The sequence below is a fragment of the Ammospiza caudacuta genome, chromosome 1 (genome assembly GCF_027887145.1).
Source record: "Ammospiza caudacuta isolate bAmmCau1 chromosome 1, bAmmCau1.pri, whole genome shotgun sequence".
Classification (NCBI taxonomy): Eukaryota; Metazoa; Chordata; class Aves; order Passeriformes; family Passerellidae; genus Ammospiza; species Ammospiza caudacuta.
The window spans coordinates 15,990,895-16,009,661 of record NC_080593.1 but is presented as its reverse complement, the minus strand read 5'-3'; the positions used below and the strand labels follow the sequence as shown (position 1 = coordinate 16,009,661).

Genomic DNA, 18,767 nt, shown 5'->3' with positions numbered 1-18,767 from the left:
GTGACAAACCGGTTTAGGTGTTCAGGAGGCTCTCAGGGTGGAAAGCCACTTTTGCAGTGTTCCAGGTTAAATTGTGGCTCTGCATAACAACTGTGCCTGTTTTTCTATACTGTGAGCTCAGCTTGGGTGAGTGCTGTGGCCAGTGTGGGCAGTGCAGGGGTAGCTAGAAGGTTCCTGGGTGCCTGGAGCTGCACACCAGGCTGGCTCCACAACTGGCACAGCATCCAGGAGTCAAGGTGGGACAGAAAATGGGTTGGGCACTGGATAGGCAAAGAGTGGCCATAACACATGGAGTGCTGCAGCTCAGAAACTGGCTTATATGGTGTGCTAACACATCCACTTCTGTGTATGCGTAGCCTGAGAGATTTAGTACTAATAAACATGGAACAGCCATCTCAGTAGTTGCTCCATTTCAGGTAAATCCTTGTGAACAATAGGAACAGGCCTTCTCCCTTTCTTCATGCCCAGGAAGAGCATCAGAGACAGTGCATAAAATGTACTTTTGTTATGATCTTTGCAGAGACAGTCTCCTCTTAAGCAGCTGCTAGTGCAGGGCCCATGATCCTCAGGTGGACCTGCTGCTACTAAGGACACACAGTACTCACTAGATATGTTAAATGAACTCTTCATGCAAGGAAAAGAATCTTGTGGTTATATTTTACATAAATCTATTTCTGTGTGTTTTGTGTGTTTTACCGTTTTATCTACCTTTTAAAAATTTCTTTCTTTTGTTAACACAGTTCAGACAGGGAGGAATGTATTGGGATGGGTCCATTGTTTTGTACAACCTTCAGAACAGAACGTTACCTTCCTTCCACACTTTTTAAAACTCTGGAAGAATGGGTATTCTATAATTGCCATTACAAGCTGTGAGAGTGGTATAGACAATAGAGACTGTTTTCAGCCAGCTAATTCAGTTTGCTGGATCTGTGCTCTAGTCAGTACAGAATTGAGGGCTGTCACTGGGGAAGAAAAATCTTTACCATCCTGTGTCTTGCAGATCCTTGAGACACAATACACATGGGCATCACGTGTTGTTTATAGTCATGTTGCACAATGGAAGTGTGCTGTAAAAACAGCATACTTGAAATCTTAGGTTTTGTGTTATTCTAGCTGAGGATTGCAGCAGACCAATCTAGGGAGAAAAGAAAGTAATCTGTAAAAAGGACTGTTTAGCTGGGGTATTGCATGATATTACCTGGGTTTCTCATGTGGTTGCATAATTCGTTTTTGTTCTTATGCATATTTTGTCCTTGTTCATGTGAACATTTCTTTTTAATTGGAATATGCAGAACTATGGGGAGAGGCTTATTGCTTTGTAATCCACCCCCTCCTCCTGCAGCAACTTAAAACATAATACAGAGCACACCTCTCCATGACTGGAGAAAAATAGTTGTCTAAGGAAGTGCCTGCTCAAGTTGTAGGCTTACCTCCAGTGCAAAGTTTTTATTTTGAGGTCGCATTTGTGAAACCTGAAAGCTGCAGTCACCAGTGAATTCTTGAGTGAAAGGGACTGAGTCAGCAGCAGCAGCACAGCATCTGCTGTTTGGCTGAGTGCAGGGAGGTGTATTGTCTAGGGAAGGACAGCACATGATTCATCAGCATCTGCATGCACTTTGCTTCTTCTATTTTATTAAGAGACTGAAAAACTGAGTAGCGGAGATGAGACTCCTAGCTTCCTGAGCCTACCAGCTGATCAAAGGGACCTTTTCTTGTCTAAGTGGCCTTTTTGGTTGTGTTTTGTAGTGATGGGTCCAGCTGGAAAGAGCTTTCTGATGGCACAGCTGTGAGTGAATCCAGCACAACATGTTCAGTGTCGAAGACCTTCTGATTTCTCATGGATACAAATTGTCAAAAAATCCCCCTGCTTCATATGAGAACAGATGCGATGGATACCGGCATGAAACCACGGGGAGCAGATCTGCTCAGAGACCAGCACTGAATGGGATTGAAGCAGAATCCAGAGCTGGGGCCTACAGCAAGAGACCTCTGGTGAAAACCAGCTCGAGCAGCACTGAAAGCAGCCATGGGAGCCAAGGGAGGCAAGCAGGTCCTGGTTACCACCATGACCTTCAGGGTTTGTCCACTTTTCATACTTCAGAAGGGGGGTAAGTTTCAGCATCATGCCATGGCTTTGCTTTCTCTTTCTTTTGGTCTTGACAGATAATTAATCATGACTCTAACCCTTAACACCATCTTCCTGTGATCCTTTCCTGCTCCCATCCCAGTAACCATTTCTGTTCACTGGATGGCCACATCCAATGCCACATCCATTCACCTTCTGCTAGAGAAAGGCCTTTGAGAATACAGGGATAATGGGAAGTGGCTGAGTGTGGGAAAATATGTTTTACTAAGGTGAAAGGCCTTTCTGATGGACTTAGGAAAGCTTAGTTCCGGCACAGGGGGAAAGAAAAGAAAAAAGTCATCCTTTTCTTCAGTTTGAAAACTGCACCCTGCTTTTTCTGCCACTTACACACCCAGGTTTTCCTGTGGATTCAGCCACATGCAGCTCTTGGTGGGTGATCCTACATTCATTGAAGACTTGCTTGTTCTCCTAAGGCTGCTCTCGTGGAGTAAACATGAGAGGGTGCCTGTGCACTTCTTTTACAAACAACTCCAGGCCAGTGGAAGCTGTTTTAACTCCAGAGAACGTGCCTGTGCAGCCATGGCTTGCTCAGCACCGAGTACGTGCACACCAGGCTGGGCAGGAAGAGCTGAGTGTACACAGCGACACTCAGCCATTGTTCTGCAGCTATTTGAGGGCTGCAGATGGACAAAGGAAAGGGGCTCGAGCAGGACTGGAAGCCAGCCCAAGTGTGACGATGGTTTGCAAGGAAAAGCCCCTTCCTCCTGCCGAGTGGGCTTGAAACTGAAAGCAGGGCAAACACTGTCACCTTGGGAGCTTGTCCTCTTACAAAGACCTTCAGTAACATGTGGCAAAGCCATGTGTCCCCTTACTCCTGGGCTTGTCTGCTCTTTCCCTTCACATCTTTTCCCCTCGCAAGTCTGTTTGCCTGGAGCAGGAATGGCTGCTGGTTGCCAGTTAGGATAATGAGCAGGAAGAGATGTGAGCCCTCTAAAGCAGTCATAGGACAGCAAGTCCTGAGGAAGGTCTCCAGGTGGAACCATCCATTCTAGAGAAGGAAGGACAGAACACAGATGTAAGGGTAATTGGGAGAGTCCTTTCTGGTGTGTTTTGGATGAAGTAAACGGGACAACAAAAAACAGTGAGGAAAGATACTGAAAAAGAATAAAAGGGAAGAAGGTTTTGAAGCAGGGGAAGAGAGTGTGCAGTGGTGCTGAAGCTGATGCTCAGTTTAGTGTGGAGAAATACTGTTGTGAAGAGAATCTCGCTGTGTGAGGTGGAAGCAGCCACAGCACTGCTGCTCCTGCAGCCTGTTTGTCAGAGCCTGTGTGGGTGCACAGGGGTTTGGGAGGGCTGCTGCCTCCCTGCTTCCCATTCCTCTGGTGCATCTGCAGGGCTCACACATCTGCCCCACATCTTGGATATGGCAGAGATATCTGTAATTGCTGGCCTTGGCTAGAGATCAAATAATGCTCTCTAACAGTTTAAACATCTCTTCCTAAATGCAGGGGGTGGGACGTGCCAGTCTACAGCATAGTTAAATATTAATCCTGGTTTTTAAAAGTGGCTTTTCCACATAACATAGGGAACACGACCCTGGAAATGGCTTTGTCACACTTTCATAAAAATAGAAATATTTTCTTGCTATTACTGCTACAGCAAGCTCTGATTCGCAGTGAGCCTACTGGGAACTGAGAGCAAGGTACTAGCAGCTGGAAAAACCTTTGTATCATCCCTTCCTTGCCATGCCTGGGAGTGTGGAGTGCCTCTGGTGTGGAGCATGACACAGTCATGGCTGGGCTGGGAAGAGAGGAGGGAGCTCTCCAGGCTGGATCCAGGGAAGCCTCAGCACTGCAGTGCCTCCTGTCAGCTCCTGAGCCCCTCCGGGTCCCCTCCCAAGTCACAAGGCTGCCATGTGCACGTGAGCTGCTCCAGAGCTGGAGAGAAGATACCTTTGGTGGCCTGCTGGGTGTGCTCAGGCCGGTGACAGGCAGGCCATGGGGAGCTCCAGCAGATGTTTTGATATTGCTCTGGGAAATCAGCTTCTGGTTCCCCGGCTGGGGAAGTGCTGCACACTGCAGAGACTTGGGGACAATTGGGACCCAAAGAGAAGATGACCACCCAGGGAGTTTCTCTCTGGGCATCACAGGCTTCCTGCCACCCTTTCTTGGTGCTGCTTTCCCAGGTAGCACAGGGCAGGAGAGGGCCTGAGCAGGCTGTGTGTGTGGTGGTGACACACTTCATGGGTGGTGACAGTTCCACAGCAACTCTGAGCATGGCTAAGGCTCCTTGTCCAGGGAATTCTCTACACCATACTCCTGTTTACACCACTGATAGAACTAATCCTCTCCCATACACCGTGGAAGTGGGTGATGCTGCCAGGCTCGTGGCTGCCTTTGCAGGCAGGTTTGCAGGGCTTGTGGTGTTTTGTGATGGCAGGGGATGATGCTGTTGTCTCTGCTTATTGGGGTTGTTCTGCCAATCAAACCTTGTTGAGCAGGGTAGAGGCTTCATAGCCACTGCTCCTGCTGCTGGTGAGGGGAGAGTCATGCCCCAGTGGAATGGGGAAGGGGTGTTTGGCTCCATCCTGTTGTTCTTCAGGCACAGTGTGAGGGAGCAGATGATGGGAGGGCTCTCCTGGCTGTCCTTGCTTAACTGAGCATTTGGAGACCACACAGTAAAGGTTTGGAAGAGGAGACAAGTCAAAAAAAAAGGGAAAGCTGATCCTATGGGTATAGATGAGAGTTCTCTGCACAGAATTCCCTTCTGATTCTGTTCTAAGTAGAGAGAAGAGGCACTTTGCTTAGTTGTTTGTGTGGGAGGAACTGTTAGTTGCTAGCAAATTTAGTGATAAATAGATATCATTAATGAGATCACCTGCTGGAACAATTAGAAAAGCATATTGGTGTTTTCCAGTGCTGGGTCTCAGAAGAGTGTATGTGAGGATAGGATCTCAAAATAGAACAGAAGCTGCCAGCGTCCAGAACAGCCCTCTGAAAATTTTTCCACCTTGCTGACTTTGTTAACAGTGCTCTTTGTGGGGCACAAAGGCTGTGCCAGTGCCTACAGCTCATGCAGGATGAGCTACTGAGTGCCCAACACCTTCCACTTGCACGCTGGCAGCCAGCAACAGGGACAGACATTGCCTACATAGCCCTGCAGTGGCCTCATTCTGCAGGTTTTGGACTTGGATGCCTGTGCCATGCTGCTTCACTTTTGGCCCCATTATTGCATCATGTGAGGTCCTGCTGGTCCAGCATCACCCTAGGGGAAAAAGGCAGCTTCAGTCCATGGCTCTGAGCAAGACAGCTCAGTGAAATGTGGTCATACAGCCAGTGCAGCTTAGACTTTTGGCCTCATTTCTTGTAAAGGGCTAAAATTCACAGAAAGCTAGAAATAGTTTTGGGGGTTTTAAACCATTTTAATTAAACTAACTTTATATAGAATCAATGCAAAGCATTTTATGAGAGCAAATGTGATACTCGTTAGAAGCAGGCCTGTTAGAAGAGAGTTCATAATGTTAAAACTCATCTCCTTGATCCCTTGGGACCACTCTGTCCCTGGAACTTAAATCTCCACAGTTGGTGCCACGGGACTGCTCCATCCTTGCCTCCATCCTCCTCCCAGCTGTCAGGCACGTGGAAGCTGCTGTGTCTGGATGTGCATTTCATTGTGCATCAGCACTGGCACATCCTGGAGAGACACAGAATTGTGGAGTGGCAGAGTCAGAGATGAGCTGCTGCACACAGGGGCTCTGAAGTCTCCTCTCTAGTGATATGCACCACCTCACCTTTTGGGAGGCTGCAGTGAAGCATTTTAAACTTGGAGTGGCTCTTGGAAGTTTCCCCTTCCAGCACTTGATGGACTGCAAGAGCCAGAAGTGGCACACGTCCAGGAGGGAGGTGCTCTCTGCTGCAGCTGTGGCACAGGCAGGGTGGCTGTGCTGTGCCTGCCTGCCATGGCTGCATGCAGGCGTGCAGGAGCTGCTCTCCATCACTGGGAGCAGAGGAGACTTCAGGATGGAGCTGCACTGGAGGCTCCTTGGAGCATCCTCTTCCCTCCGCACAGTGCAGTGCCATCTTCACAAGTTTACAGGGTCCCTGATAGAGGCTGGCTATTTAAACACTTCTAGTGCCTCAGCCAGGATTTAGAGAGACAGACACTGTCTGTCCTATGAGTAGATCTTAGAAAGGATCAGGTTTAAAATGCTCGAAATGCCTCCTTTTAAATTTCTTTCTTACAGTCTTGTTGCAATGATGTACAGGTTACACAATGGATTGTATCATGTTCTAAAGTTCATTACTGGAGCCTAGTTATTAACCTTTAAAAATAAATTTAATCCTATTAACAGCTTTTAATAAATGGAGGAGCTTGCTTTCTGTTGAAAAGAATTTTGGGTTATTTTATGGGGTTCTTTTTAATGGTGAATTAAGCTTTGCAACATCACAGGATATTTAAAAATCAGAATTTTTAGGTGCTTTTCTAAGAGACGCTACCACTTAAGCAGGAATCATCTCAAAGAAGTCTGATGGCCTGTGCTGAGCAAGATGTCAAACTAAATAATTCTAATGGTCTCTTCTGATCTTGGAATCTACGACTGTACTTCCTGTAATTTCTGTAGACCCTTTTACAATGATGGATAAAATCAATCAGAAAGAGCAAACCTGTTCATTTTCTCCTCACTCTTATTGGACCCTGTTTCTCCCCTCATTTTGTAAACACAGATACAGATGGTGCCACAGCAGTATGAGGATGAGATGAAAAGGTAGAAAACAACATTTGTCCAGCTGTATGTTTCCACATGGAAGTTTTTGTTGTTACCACAGTCGCTTCTGATATAGGAGGTGTCCTGTTATATTTCATTGATTAATGGAGATGTCTGTTCCTTCTTGGGGTTCAACAATCAAACTGTGTTTCATGCTTCAGAGGCAGAACATTTTGTTTAGAAGCTCAATCTCAATCCAATTGAATTAATGTGAACAAGATGCTCCTTATCCCAGTCTGGTTTTTAAACTTTTAGACTCATAGGATGAAAGTAATATACATAAAAGAAAATTGCTGTGGATCTGCATGGCTTTTCATTCTGAATTTTGACTTGTTTTATGTCTTCACAAAGTCCTATTTAAATAGATCATTTAAATAGATCATGCTTTTAGTAAAAAAGAGCCAGATGACGCTGTTTATATACCTTGGGGTGCAGGGAGGAGGAAGAAATTCTTGGGTTCTCTCTACATACTTGTCCTATTTCTGTCAATTTTGATTTTTCTTTCCAGTCTTATGCTGGTGGCAGCCACATAGTGTAAAGGCAGTTATATTGTTGGACACCTTAGGTACAAGAATAGCAGAATGCAATTCAAGTAGAAAATTAATTATTTATATAGGAGGGTACCAATTTTGTTCTGCAGAAATGTATAAAACAGTTTACACTCTGTTCAGAACAGACAATGAACCTATTTTGTTCATGTAAATCTGTGTTCTGAATTTCTAATCTGCAATGTCTAATGTCTTTCATATTTCACTGATGGATTCTTTTATTTAAGAATTTTATACTTCTTTTGAAGTATTTTACATTTAAAATATTGGTTCCGTTTTATTCAGAAGTGTGTTGATACATCACCATTGTTGTGACATGTGTCATTTAATCCAAAGCACCCTGAAGAAATTTGTTCCTCAGAAAGATGAACAAGAATCAATTCAGGAACTGACATGTTTAATTTCAGCACTTTTACCAGGATGCAAATCATGTTTCTTACAGACTATATCTTATGAAATCTTACAATATAGACACCTACCTGTTCTCCCTACCTCTGCTTCTTGGAATTCTATTAAACTTGAATACCACAGTAGTCTCCTTGACATCTATAGATTTTAATTTAGCAGGATACAGAAGTAATTTAAGACAGTCACTTCTGGTGTTAGAATGGTATCTTAGAATCAGAGGCTGGTCTGTGTTGGAAGGGACCTTCAGGATCATCTAGTTCCAAGCCTCCTGCTGCAGGCAGGGAATTTTCTAATGTCCATCAAGGAGAGCTGTGCATGTTTGCACAGCAGGTAACTGTGTGCATTTACCTCTCTTTCTAACATCTTTGCATAGCTAACAACCTGTCAGAAGAGCTTCTTTCCCTTCCTTTACCCATGTTAACTGACTGACTTTTAAATCCTCTCATTAAAATTGTCATCTGGTTGCAAATAGATTACACAAAACCCCATTGGCATAACTCATCATTTGACCTCCTAATGGCCTTACCCGTGGTAGAAAGAACAGGCACCTGTGCACACTGCCTCTGACACTGCTTTTTTTTCCAGGGCTTATGACAGGCCTCATTTAGCACGGTCTTCCCAGCCCAAGAGTGATAAAGATCTGGCCTACTGGAGAAGACGAGGACAGGACTTCAGTGTGCTACTGGGCTATTCCCAGAAGGCCAGTGTGGAGATGAAAGGCCTGGCTGCATCCCCAGGGGCACCCCGGCACCCCAAGGAGAACCAGCTGAAGGTGGGCTCGGGTGCAGGGTATGGCAGAAGAAGCGGCTTGCAGGAAAGCTGTGAAATGCCCAGCGCCTGCAAATGGCAAAGTCTGGAAATAGAGAGCTGGAACCAGCCAAAAAAGGTGGGGAGGCAAATGTCTGAGGGTGACAGGGAGAAGCTGCTTCAAGAGCTTTATTCGCTGACCCTGGGAGACAACGTACTCAGCACCCAGAGCAGGGGGAAATCGCAGTCCTTGCCAAGGGTCCTTTCACCTGAGAGCATGCGGTGCGTGGAAATGCCCTCCCTGACCAACAGTAACAACTCACTCAGCGTCACTAAAACCCCCTCCTATCCCCCAAACAGACTGGGTGTGGAACCTGCCAAGCACCATGGAACAGGAGGCAATGTCCTTCCCCTGGTGAAGCCCAAGTATGGGAGACCTCTCAAGCCTCCATCCTATGAACTGAAGCGGCAGACTAGGGCACCTGCAGAAACCGTGGGTTTCCAGGACCACTACCAGAAAGAGGAACCCGTCTCCTACTTAGGCAAAGTCAATGAGCCAAGGCAAGATGCTGGCATTCCAGACCCTGGTTTGGAGCCCCCAGTGTATGTACCTCCTCCTTCTTACAAATCCCCACCTCACCAACACGTGACCCCCCGTTCCCTCAGTGAAGTGCCTAAAACCAACCCGTGCGCCAGCAGTGACCCACAGGGTCCTGCAGAGCAGGTTGTCCCATGCCAACGACCAGCAATGAATACTTTTGAAGTGGGGGGTGACCCTTGCAAAGACAACCATTTTCCTCATGGGAAGCAAAGCCATGCAAGGCGCCCTGCTGACCACCTGTGTTCCGTTCAGTACATTCCCTTTGATGATCCTCGGATACGACACATTAAAATTGCACCACTGGAAGGTCTGCAGGGCAACTCTAACCACACTGAAAATGCATGTAGTCCCAGTTCTGGTGCTTTGCAAGAGACAAATCTTGAAGTACAGTACAACAGTGCCTTTGTGGATGCATCAAACTTGTCCAGTTTTGCGAAGGGAGAAAGAACTTCCGACAGCTCCCCGCGTAGCAACAGATGGTTGGCACCATCCATCCAAGATCAGGAAAACTGTGCCTTGCCGGACCAAAGAGACAATTGTAGAGCAACTAATCACAGCCCCCGCAACGAAGCCAGCACAGAGTACACGAAAGGCAAACTTTCTGTAAGAAATTCACATATGGACAACACCTGTGAGACTGTTACAAAAGTGAAAAAGTTTGAACCTGGAACTGGGATGCAGAGCAAAAAGAGTTCAAAGAAAAAAATGAATGAAACTATATTTTGTTTGGTATCCATCCCAGTTAAATCAGAATCCAATCTGCCAGATACAGATAGGAACAACAACATAACTCAGAGCCCTGATAAGAATAGGTTTGATAACAATGGAGCTTTGCAAGAACAAAGTCTCTTAAGTATGTCTTCAACAGACTTGGAGTTACAAGCGCTTACAGGAAGCATGACCAATAAAAATGAGTTACAAAAACAAGAGCTGTGGAGACCAGAAGAGTTCAAACAAATGAATGACCTCAGATTTATTCAGCCTACAAAACACAGAGAGCTCAAATATTCTGGCTCCTGGCCAGGTGATCAGTACAAAGACCAGCAGACGCAGACAAGTTTCTCTGAAGAACCTGAGAGCCCAGAATTTTTCCATGGTACAAAGCCTGGGAAGCCTGATAGTAGCAAGCAGCTATCTCCAAAACTCCCAGGATGTACAACATCCACAGTGGGGGCAAAACAGACAGGGTCACCTTCTGATGAGAGAAGCTGCAGACAGAACAGTTACAGTATGAAGGGCCAGACTCACCTCAGCCAGTCTAGCAACAGTGCATTTTCTAGGACTGCCACCTCAGTCCTTAAGTCTCCCTCCCCAAAAGCCCACCAGAGCCAGCCTGTGCCTGTCCAAGAGAGGGAAAATGGCCTTCTTTCCAAGGGAGATGTAGTTAAGGGAGAACCAGGTGCTCCCTGCAACAGTACAGAACCATTTGGGCAGTTCCTGTTGAAACCTGTAAGTCGCCGTCCCTGGGATGCAATAAGTGAGCTAGAAAGTTTTAACAAGGAGCTGCAAGGGCAGGAGGAGAGCACAAGCAGTGAAGAAGATTTGGAAAGTGCTGCAGCTCCTCTGCAGGCAGGTGCCTTTATGCACAGGAGTGAGTCCAGAAATGAGAAATCAAGCCAGGAGCTAAAACATGGTGGGAAATCAGAAATGGTTGTGCCAGAGGTGCCTGTAATTAGGCCAGGAAGGGTTAAAAGTACAGAAATGGTTGTGCCAGAGGTGCCTGTAATTAGGCCAGGAAGGGTTAAAAGTAAGTCTGAAAGTTGGAGCATGGGGACAGAGCATGGTGGCGAGCTAAGATGTGCTGGCTCTCAAGGCTTTTCAAAGCCAGGAGGGAGCAGTGAAGGAGTCAGGCCAGCAGATGGAAGACTGATAGAAATGGGGATGGGGGAAGCCAAGAGCAGAACAAGCAAACAGCCAATTCATGAGAGCCCTATCAGAAGAGTTTTGTCCAGTAGCTCAAGTAGTTCATGTCACAGTAATCCTTTCAATAACCCTGTCTTGCAGGAGATGAGTGAAGACCAAAATTACCTAGACTTTGTTAAACTGAGCAAATGTGCAACTCCCACAAATGATAGGGTATTAGAGAGAGGGTCAGGAGTATGCTTGTCACTAACAAAGAGGAACCAAAGGTGCTCTGAGCCAGATTTGAGGTCAGTAGGACTTGATGTGGCCCCAGAATCTGGTGCTAACAACTCTGATCACTCTTCAGATGCAAATGCAGTGGAAATCCCTGTGAATGAGTCATTGCAGGCAAGAGCTGCAAGAATTTTAGGTATAGATATAGCAGTGGAATCTCTCCTTCCGGATGACCGTGCTGGGCCCCACCCAGGCACTAGCCCTTCAAACAGTGCTCAGGACTTTGAGTCATCAGCAATAGGGAACACAGTAAGTAACAAAGAAGGAAAAAAGGAAGATTCTTATGAAGGCAGACGAAAGTGTGGCTGGACAGAGAGTGCTCTCTTTGTCAGAGCGGGAGGGCGATCTTTATACCCTTTTGAAAGCCAGGCCACTCTCCAGGAAGCCAATGCTAAACCACTGGTAACTGAGCAAGCTCTTGAACAGCCTGTGAGTCCCAGCCAAGGTGAGGACCAAAACTTGGTTTGCAAGTCAGCTGCTTATCAGCATTCAGAAAAGAGAGTGAGGAGCACCTCCAAAGTGATAGAGACACTCCAAGGCAAGCTCACGTCCCCACCCAGCCGGACTGCCATGGATCGCTTGGTGCGCATGAAGGAAGTTGACTCTGTGTCGCGCATGAGACGCCTGAGCATTAAGAGTGCAGACTCAGGAGAGGAGGTGGATGAGGAGAAGCTGTCGAAGGTACCAGAGGAGAGAGGAAGCAAACTGGCAAGCTCAGGGGCTGTTTCCAAGCGTGTCATCTCTCTCAGTGAAAATGGATGTTTAGGTGGAATGGACAAGAAGAAGATCGACAGAGATTTTTCGTTAGGTAAGTAACAGTTATGGGAGATCCAGATGGGTACTCGTTTCTTATGTAATGGGCATGATCGGTTTGCTTATGCCCACGTAATGCTGCTCAAATAGTAACAGGCTGTAGGTGGTACTATCCTCATCTGGGAGCCACCCACTTTGCTCTCCTTGTGGAAAAGATGAGTGTTCTCTGTTCCCGTTTTAGGAATTGTTACTGTAAAACTCACTTGTGATACAGAAATTCATTCACAGAGACTGGAGTGCTCCCTAAGGTCTTATCTCTGTCTAATTGTTTCAGGGAATGGCCAGGCTCAAACAGTGGAGTTCAAAGACAGTCACTCTAATGCCAGTGTTTGGGAACGTGTGGTCATTTAATCATAGCTGTTCCTTGAATGCCAATTTTTTTCCTTCTCTAATACTTAAGTAGACACATACCATATCATAGTTCAGAAGAAACTAAAAATAAAAATCTGATGTTCTTCTGTGAAGCCTCTGGGAAATGGCTGCATAGAGGGGCCTGGAAATTCTCTCTCTCTCATGAATATTTTCCAGATCAGATGTTGAGAACAACTATTAACCCCAGGACACATGGAAAGTTGACTATTTCAGTGAACACCTTTTTTTTTTTTTTTTTTACTGTTTTTTGGTGTTTCTGATCTCTCTCTAAAACATGTAAACTTGTGTAGTCCATATGCATCCCCAAAGTAACATGAGCAGTTCCCTCTCTGAAACAGTTTTCATTTAGCATTTTTTTAACAACTGAAAATCAGTTGTTGCTATAGACCTGTGTAAAGGGATAAATCTCCCAGGCCACCTGCCTAGTCCATTAAATAAATTGGAGTGAGCAAACATAGAGTGTGAAAGCTGTTAAATTAGTATTAATCTCCTCCTTCCTTTTTCCATCCTTTCTGTTACAGTTGACACTTTGCCTTGAAATCTGCACAGGTTATTCATTTAACCTTATTGATAAAAATCTATTCAGTTTTCCAGTACAGAGGGACTGAAATTAAATTAGGTATACTTTAAACTGGACTTACGCAATTCCAACTGAAAAGAAATGCTTGTATGAGTTCTAAGTATTGACTCCTACAGCCTTGAAGCCTTTCTCTCCATGTCTTTTTCTGTATGCCACATCTTTGTCTCTCTCTGCTCTGAACTGTATTTCTCCAGACCAGATTTTTCAAACAGACTGATTCAGCTTTCTTGTACCCATCAGGTCTGGTCTGCCCCACATGCATTTCATATGCTTTCCTCCCTTGGGGTTTCTGCTGGAGTGAAGAAAATAACTGTTGTGGTGACATGACTTCAGGGATGTATCAAAACAGATTGTGTGTGTTTTATTGGAGAGTTATTCTGCAGTAAATTAGGTCTAAATTTATCCCTCTTGCTGACAATGCCAGGCTTATATTCTGCAGTGTGTTCTCACTGCAGCAGCTCCCTCTCAGCCATAACAGCCCTCCCCATGTTTGGATGGCATGAATGTCCCTTCCTGCTGTGCATGTCCAGGGTGACACACATGGGGTGGGCAGGTGGCTTCTGGCCTCTTCCCATCCCAAGAGACCCTGATTTGTTGCTGGCCCCAAAAGCTTCACCTTACAGGGTGACTGTAGATTCATATTTGTAAGAAGGCCTGATGTTGTGTCTTCCTCTTTTAAATCTCACTCCAATTTTCACAATAGCTTATTGGTACCATTGAAAGCCCAAATGAGAATTAATCCTGAAAAAGCATTGTATTTATTGTTTTCAAAGAGCAGATATTCCATTCTAAAAGGCCACTCTATTTGGAGCAAGGTAGGGTGATGTTAGACTTATAATTGCAGACTGGGCCTGTCACAGAGGCTGCAGCCCTTAGCAGAAACAGGCTTTCACATGTATAATGTTGCTTGGCAGACGAACAGTCATCTCAGAGCAAGAGCCCTGCCAAAACTGAGTGCAAGCTCATCTTACTATGCAAATACTGCCATTAGGAGAACATCTCTAAGTGTTCCCAAATGCATTGGATGTCTTTTCTCCTTTGCTGTTTGGAGACATGAGTCTGCTAATCTGGCTTTGTTTCTGTAGAGAGCATTTCAAATGAGCTTAACCAAATTTTGAATAAGCATTTCTAGATCAGTGCTAGAACTCCAATGTCTGTCCCCCTCAAAAGGGTGACCTGGCCTGTCAGTCTGGCACTTTTGTGTCCTTGGTTTAGGTGCTGAGGGCATGGGTAAGTTTTCGGGGAACATACTGAGCCATGCAGAGGCTCCATGTCTTGTGGCCTGGCTTTCTCCCTTCCTCCCCACCCCTGTCTTGCCACTCCCTGAAACAGTGAGCACCTGAAATTTTGTGGGGAATTCTGTTAATGTGAATATGTCTGGTCTTAGGAAAATCAGGTTTCTGAAATGCAAATCCATTTTTATTCTTAGGTCAACCTGTCACAGAACACTTCAGAATTTTATGTTTTAACAGCTTAGATGGCAAAATATTTATGATTAAAAAAAATGTTACGGCTTTAGAGGCATCTTCATACACCATCAGTGCATTAAGCTTAAAAGGATGCAGCATTATCCTAGAGAACACTAGCCCTCAAAAACTTTATTTCTGTTGATTTTTTGCAATCATGTGGTGTCTGTTTGGAAATACCAGAAAAGACATAGCAGAAATCATAGGTGTTGCTGGCACAGACTTGTTTCTTGGCTGGACTAGCAGCTCCAGGAGGGTGGGCAAGAGAAGTGATAAAAGATTCTGCAACACAAATCCACCCACTGGGGCCAAATCCAGAAATCCTTTCTTAGCCAGTTCCCCCTTGACGTGAGTGTGGATGTAGCAGATGGACACTTGCATATAGGAGCAAAAATTTCCCTGGAGGATTTTTATGCTTTTTATGTTCGAATGAAGACATTTACTCACATCAACACGAAAGTCCCGAGGATAAATGTTTTACTCCAAAGTGTGATATTTGTGTGTGGAATTATTTTCATGCTCAGCTGTTTAAATGTGAGTGCAGTGGGAGTACAGCCTACGGGAGGGACGTTTAAGGTTAGCACAGATTCCCAGGTTGTGTAAGAGCAGAAGCAGCACGCGGCAGCACGGCTGCAGTGCCGGTTTGTCTGGCCCCTCTGTGCCTGCAGACTCCTCTCTAGGTAGCCCTGGCTCCTACACGCCATGACCGTGCACATCAAGGGCAAGCCAGGTGTCTGCATGATGGCACTGGGCAGGCAGAGCTCACAGGGCAAAGCCTTTTCGTTGCAATCCTGTCCCAGAGTGACAAGGGTGAAGGAAAAGGCTCATGTCTGCTCACTACGTGGCCAGCAGTGGGATAAATCCAATTAAGAAATCTCATAGAAGAGTGTCCTCAGGGATTTGGGAAAAGGAAAACCAGCCTATGGTATGTCCTGTGAACTGGCAGGAGGGAGGCTGGAAGTGAAGAGTGTTAGCAAGCCATTCCAGTGCTTTAGTGAATAAGGCTGGAACATGAGCTGCAGTTTTGCAGACTGAAGCAAGACAGACTAACCATAGTGATGCAATGCAGCTGTGCTTTCCTGTTTTCTGTTGAATTAATCTGAAATGAAGGATTTGCAATCAAATGAAAAGACCCTGACGACTGCATGGCACAATCACTCCTTCAGCCTGCCTTACACACCCTGCTGGGATGCTTAAAGCATTTACTAGTCCTTAGTGTTCAGTACAAGGGGGAGAAAATGTTGTCTTTTTCTTCCTGTCAAAGCACCTGAAAACTGGAAGCAATCACTTAGCATTCAGTGTGCTTGTTCCTACCTACCTAAGGCCTTCCCAAATTCTATCTTCATGCATTTGGTCAGAGTTGTTCCTGAATTATGGTGGTAAAAGCACAGAATTTGGGTCAGGAATGTGATATGTATCTTTAATGCAGCAAGCTTTATCAGCTCTCCTTTTTTAAATAAAAGCTAGGGAAAAGATGTGTCATTTTCACAGCCAGAAATATTGAATAGATTTCACAATACATTATTAATAGTGTTTTCTTGGTTTTTTCCAGATACATATGACCCCACCAAAGTTGAAAAGGTGTGAGATTAATGAAGAGGAGAATAGAGAAATTTCTGCTCTACTAAGAATGTTTCACTGATTTTTTTCTGGGTGCTTTTTGTTTGGTTTTTGTTCTTTAACATTTGGAAATTGTCTCCATTTGTGATGTTCATGGTGTACTGATAATGCCTTTACCACTGCCACTAGGAATTAGCTATTCATGTCTGAGACTGTTGTGGAGATCACAGAAAAATGACTTCTACATTGGAACAATCTGGCTTTGTAGTGTTTAAGACAATACCTACCGTTGGCAAAGAGTTTTCATCTGAACTTTATTTCAGTCTTTAGCAAGGATAATGAAACGCATCAAGTGAGGTGTTACATTGGTGTAAATGTAAACGTGGGAAATTTGTGAAATTATTTTTAAAAGAATGTGAATCTATAAGCTATACTTCTAAGTATCTACATTCTAAACTTTGTTTAACTTAAGGGATTTTTGGCCATAAGTAGGAAGTGCTGCTGCACTGTGTGGGGGAAGGAATGTGAAAGAATGGTAGCAAAGACTGATTGTGAAATTCTCTCTGACTTCCAGAGTTTGAATTTACTTGGATTAAATACTTACTTGCCACCTGTAAAGAAGAAAAACAAAACCCAAAAGCTTCTAAAAGATGGAAGACTTTTGTAGTACAGTGTACAGAACATGTAATTATAGTAGCTGGCAACTATGTTTCAAACCAATGCAAAGTATACCACTGGCTGTTTTGCACTCAGTATTACCTGTTTTTGTTTTGCTGTTTAGAAATTCTTTATATGAAAGAATAGTAGCTGGTTTAAAATAGCCCATTTTAACAAAGTAACTATATTTCTTGTTACAGAATACTATCTATTTTTCTACGATGTAAACAATTGCTAACAAGTGGCAAGTATAAAGAAGTATTATTATTATTATAATTATTATTATAATTATATTTTAAGAAGACTTATTCCTTTGAGTGAAGGTGCCCCAAGCAGATTTCACTTATATATCTTAATGCACACACCATATTGCCACTTACTTGGTAGTGCTACCTTATTTTGCTCTGAAAAAAAGCCATCTATCTATCTATCTATCTATCTATCTATCTATCTATCCATCAATCTATCCCTCTATCCATCTATCTATTTACCACAGGGTTAATTTCTAATTTTTCCCACTCAACCATTGGATTGTTCTTCTTGGAGCCACTTTCTGAAACACACTGAGAACTCTCCAGGCTGGTGCTGCTGCCATTCCATTCCAGGGACGCTGATTACCAAAAAGTGGGTTTGGATCTTTGTCCCAGTGTTGCCGAGTGGCTCAGATAAAATGCCTGCTTGCTTTCTTATACTTTGTTCCCTTTTACAGATTATGAGTTTGGATTAGGCCAGTGCACAAAAGTAAGTAAAACTGGGTTCTTCTTCCCTGAAGCCACCAGGTGTTGGTGGGGAGAAGTTCAAGTGTCTTTTTGATGGCATTTAAATACATGGCTTTAAATATATTTTATCTGCACACACAAATGCATGAATTACAGAATTTATAATAAAGCCTATGCATTCTGCCCTTTGATCCTGAATTAGCCTGCTAATTATCTGTGTCTTAAAAGCCTTTATGTCAATTCCTGTAAGTTTTTTGTAAGTACCTGTGTACTAACATTTTTCTGATGACTTGTTCATGTACTTCACCAGTCTATTCTCTTGGCCTTTTCTGGGTTTTAGCATAATTTTATTTTTTAAAATCTTGTAATTTCTTGAAATATTTTTTCCTAAGTCTGTAATTTGGAAAGAACGATCGGGAAAAACACTCATCCTGTGTTTTGGCAGCAAGAGTTTCTTGTCTGTAACACATGATTCTGTTACATATGGACTATTTAAAGCTTGCTTGAAAAGAAAATGTGGTGTATAATTTATTTTATTAACTCTTGCATATGCTGTGTAGCAATACTTGTTGACAAACTGTTCCTACCACTCTTACTATATTCACCTCTCTTCATCACCATCTAGGACATCCAGGGACTTGTAGATAGCTAGAAAACATGTTTCTCCCCCCAATGCCTCCCCACCTGAATCCTGCCCATAAAAAAACAGTTCTGAAAGAACTTCATCCACTATCATCTTCCTACTAACCAGTGAAGCTGAGATGCATAGCAATTAATTGAAAGTTTTAGTTTAACCTTGATTGCAGAAGAACTGTAAATTGTCCCATACAAGCATTGCTATTACCTTCTGTTTATGTCTACAGGGAACAGAAGTGTTCTGTGCACTTTATTTTCTTCTGATAGGAATAGGTTTATTGATTCTGCAATGTGTCTGTTTCATCAGTTATATCAAGTAATTACTTTTCCAAAGCACACAAACATCCAAGATCTTTAAAAAAAAAAAAAAAAAGAAGAAGTGGCAAGAGGCACTAGTATTAACAATATTGCAGAAGTGGCAAGAGGCACTAGTATTAACAATATTGCAGACAAAGTTTTATTGATGAAAACCAAAAAAAGAAAACCTAAAAAGTGGGTAAGCTTTGTTTTGCAGTAGTGTGTGACTGACCAGTGGATGAAGGAGCAGAAATGGTGTATTCCTCTAACAGCATTGGTAGTTTCATTTGATAATATGATACAGACAACTGAGAAATCCATAGGGTACAGTTTTCTCTGCAATTCTGTCTCTGTTTCTGCAGTGTCAATGCCATGA

The 18,767-nt window shown here is 44.0% G+C and overlaps 1 protein-coding gene across 3 annotated transcripts in view; it reads left to right on the top strand.

The window, feature by feature from the left end:
- Positions 1-17,973, top strand: part of JCAD (junctional cadherin 5 associated) — a 59,744-nt gene extending 41,771 nt beyond the window's left edge. For 2 of the 3 annotated variants that reach the window (XM_058825126.1, XM_058825116.1), the window contains exons 2-4: positions 1,747-2,108; positions 8,393-12,099; positions 16,075-17,973. In XM_058825126.1, the coding sequence (XP_058681109.1) occupies positions 1,807-2,108; positions 8,393-12,099; positions 16,075-16,109 (4,044 nt within the window). In that variant the 5' untranslated portion in view covers positions 1,747-1,806 and the 3' untranslated portion in view covers positions 16,110-17,973. Of the gene's footprint in view, positions 1-1,746; positions 2,109-8,392; positions 12,100-16,074 lie in introns of those variants that run through there. The other variant, XM_058825133.1, reaches the window with a different exon arrangement.
- Positions 17,974-18,767: the final 794 nt, after the last annotated feature.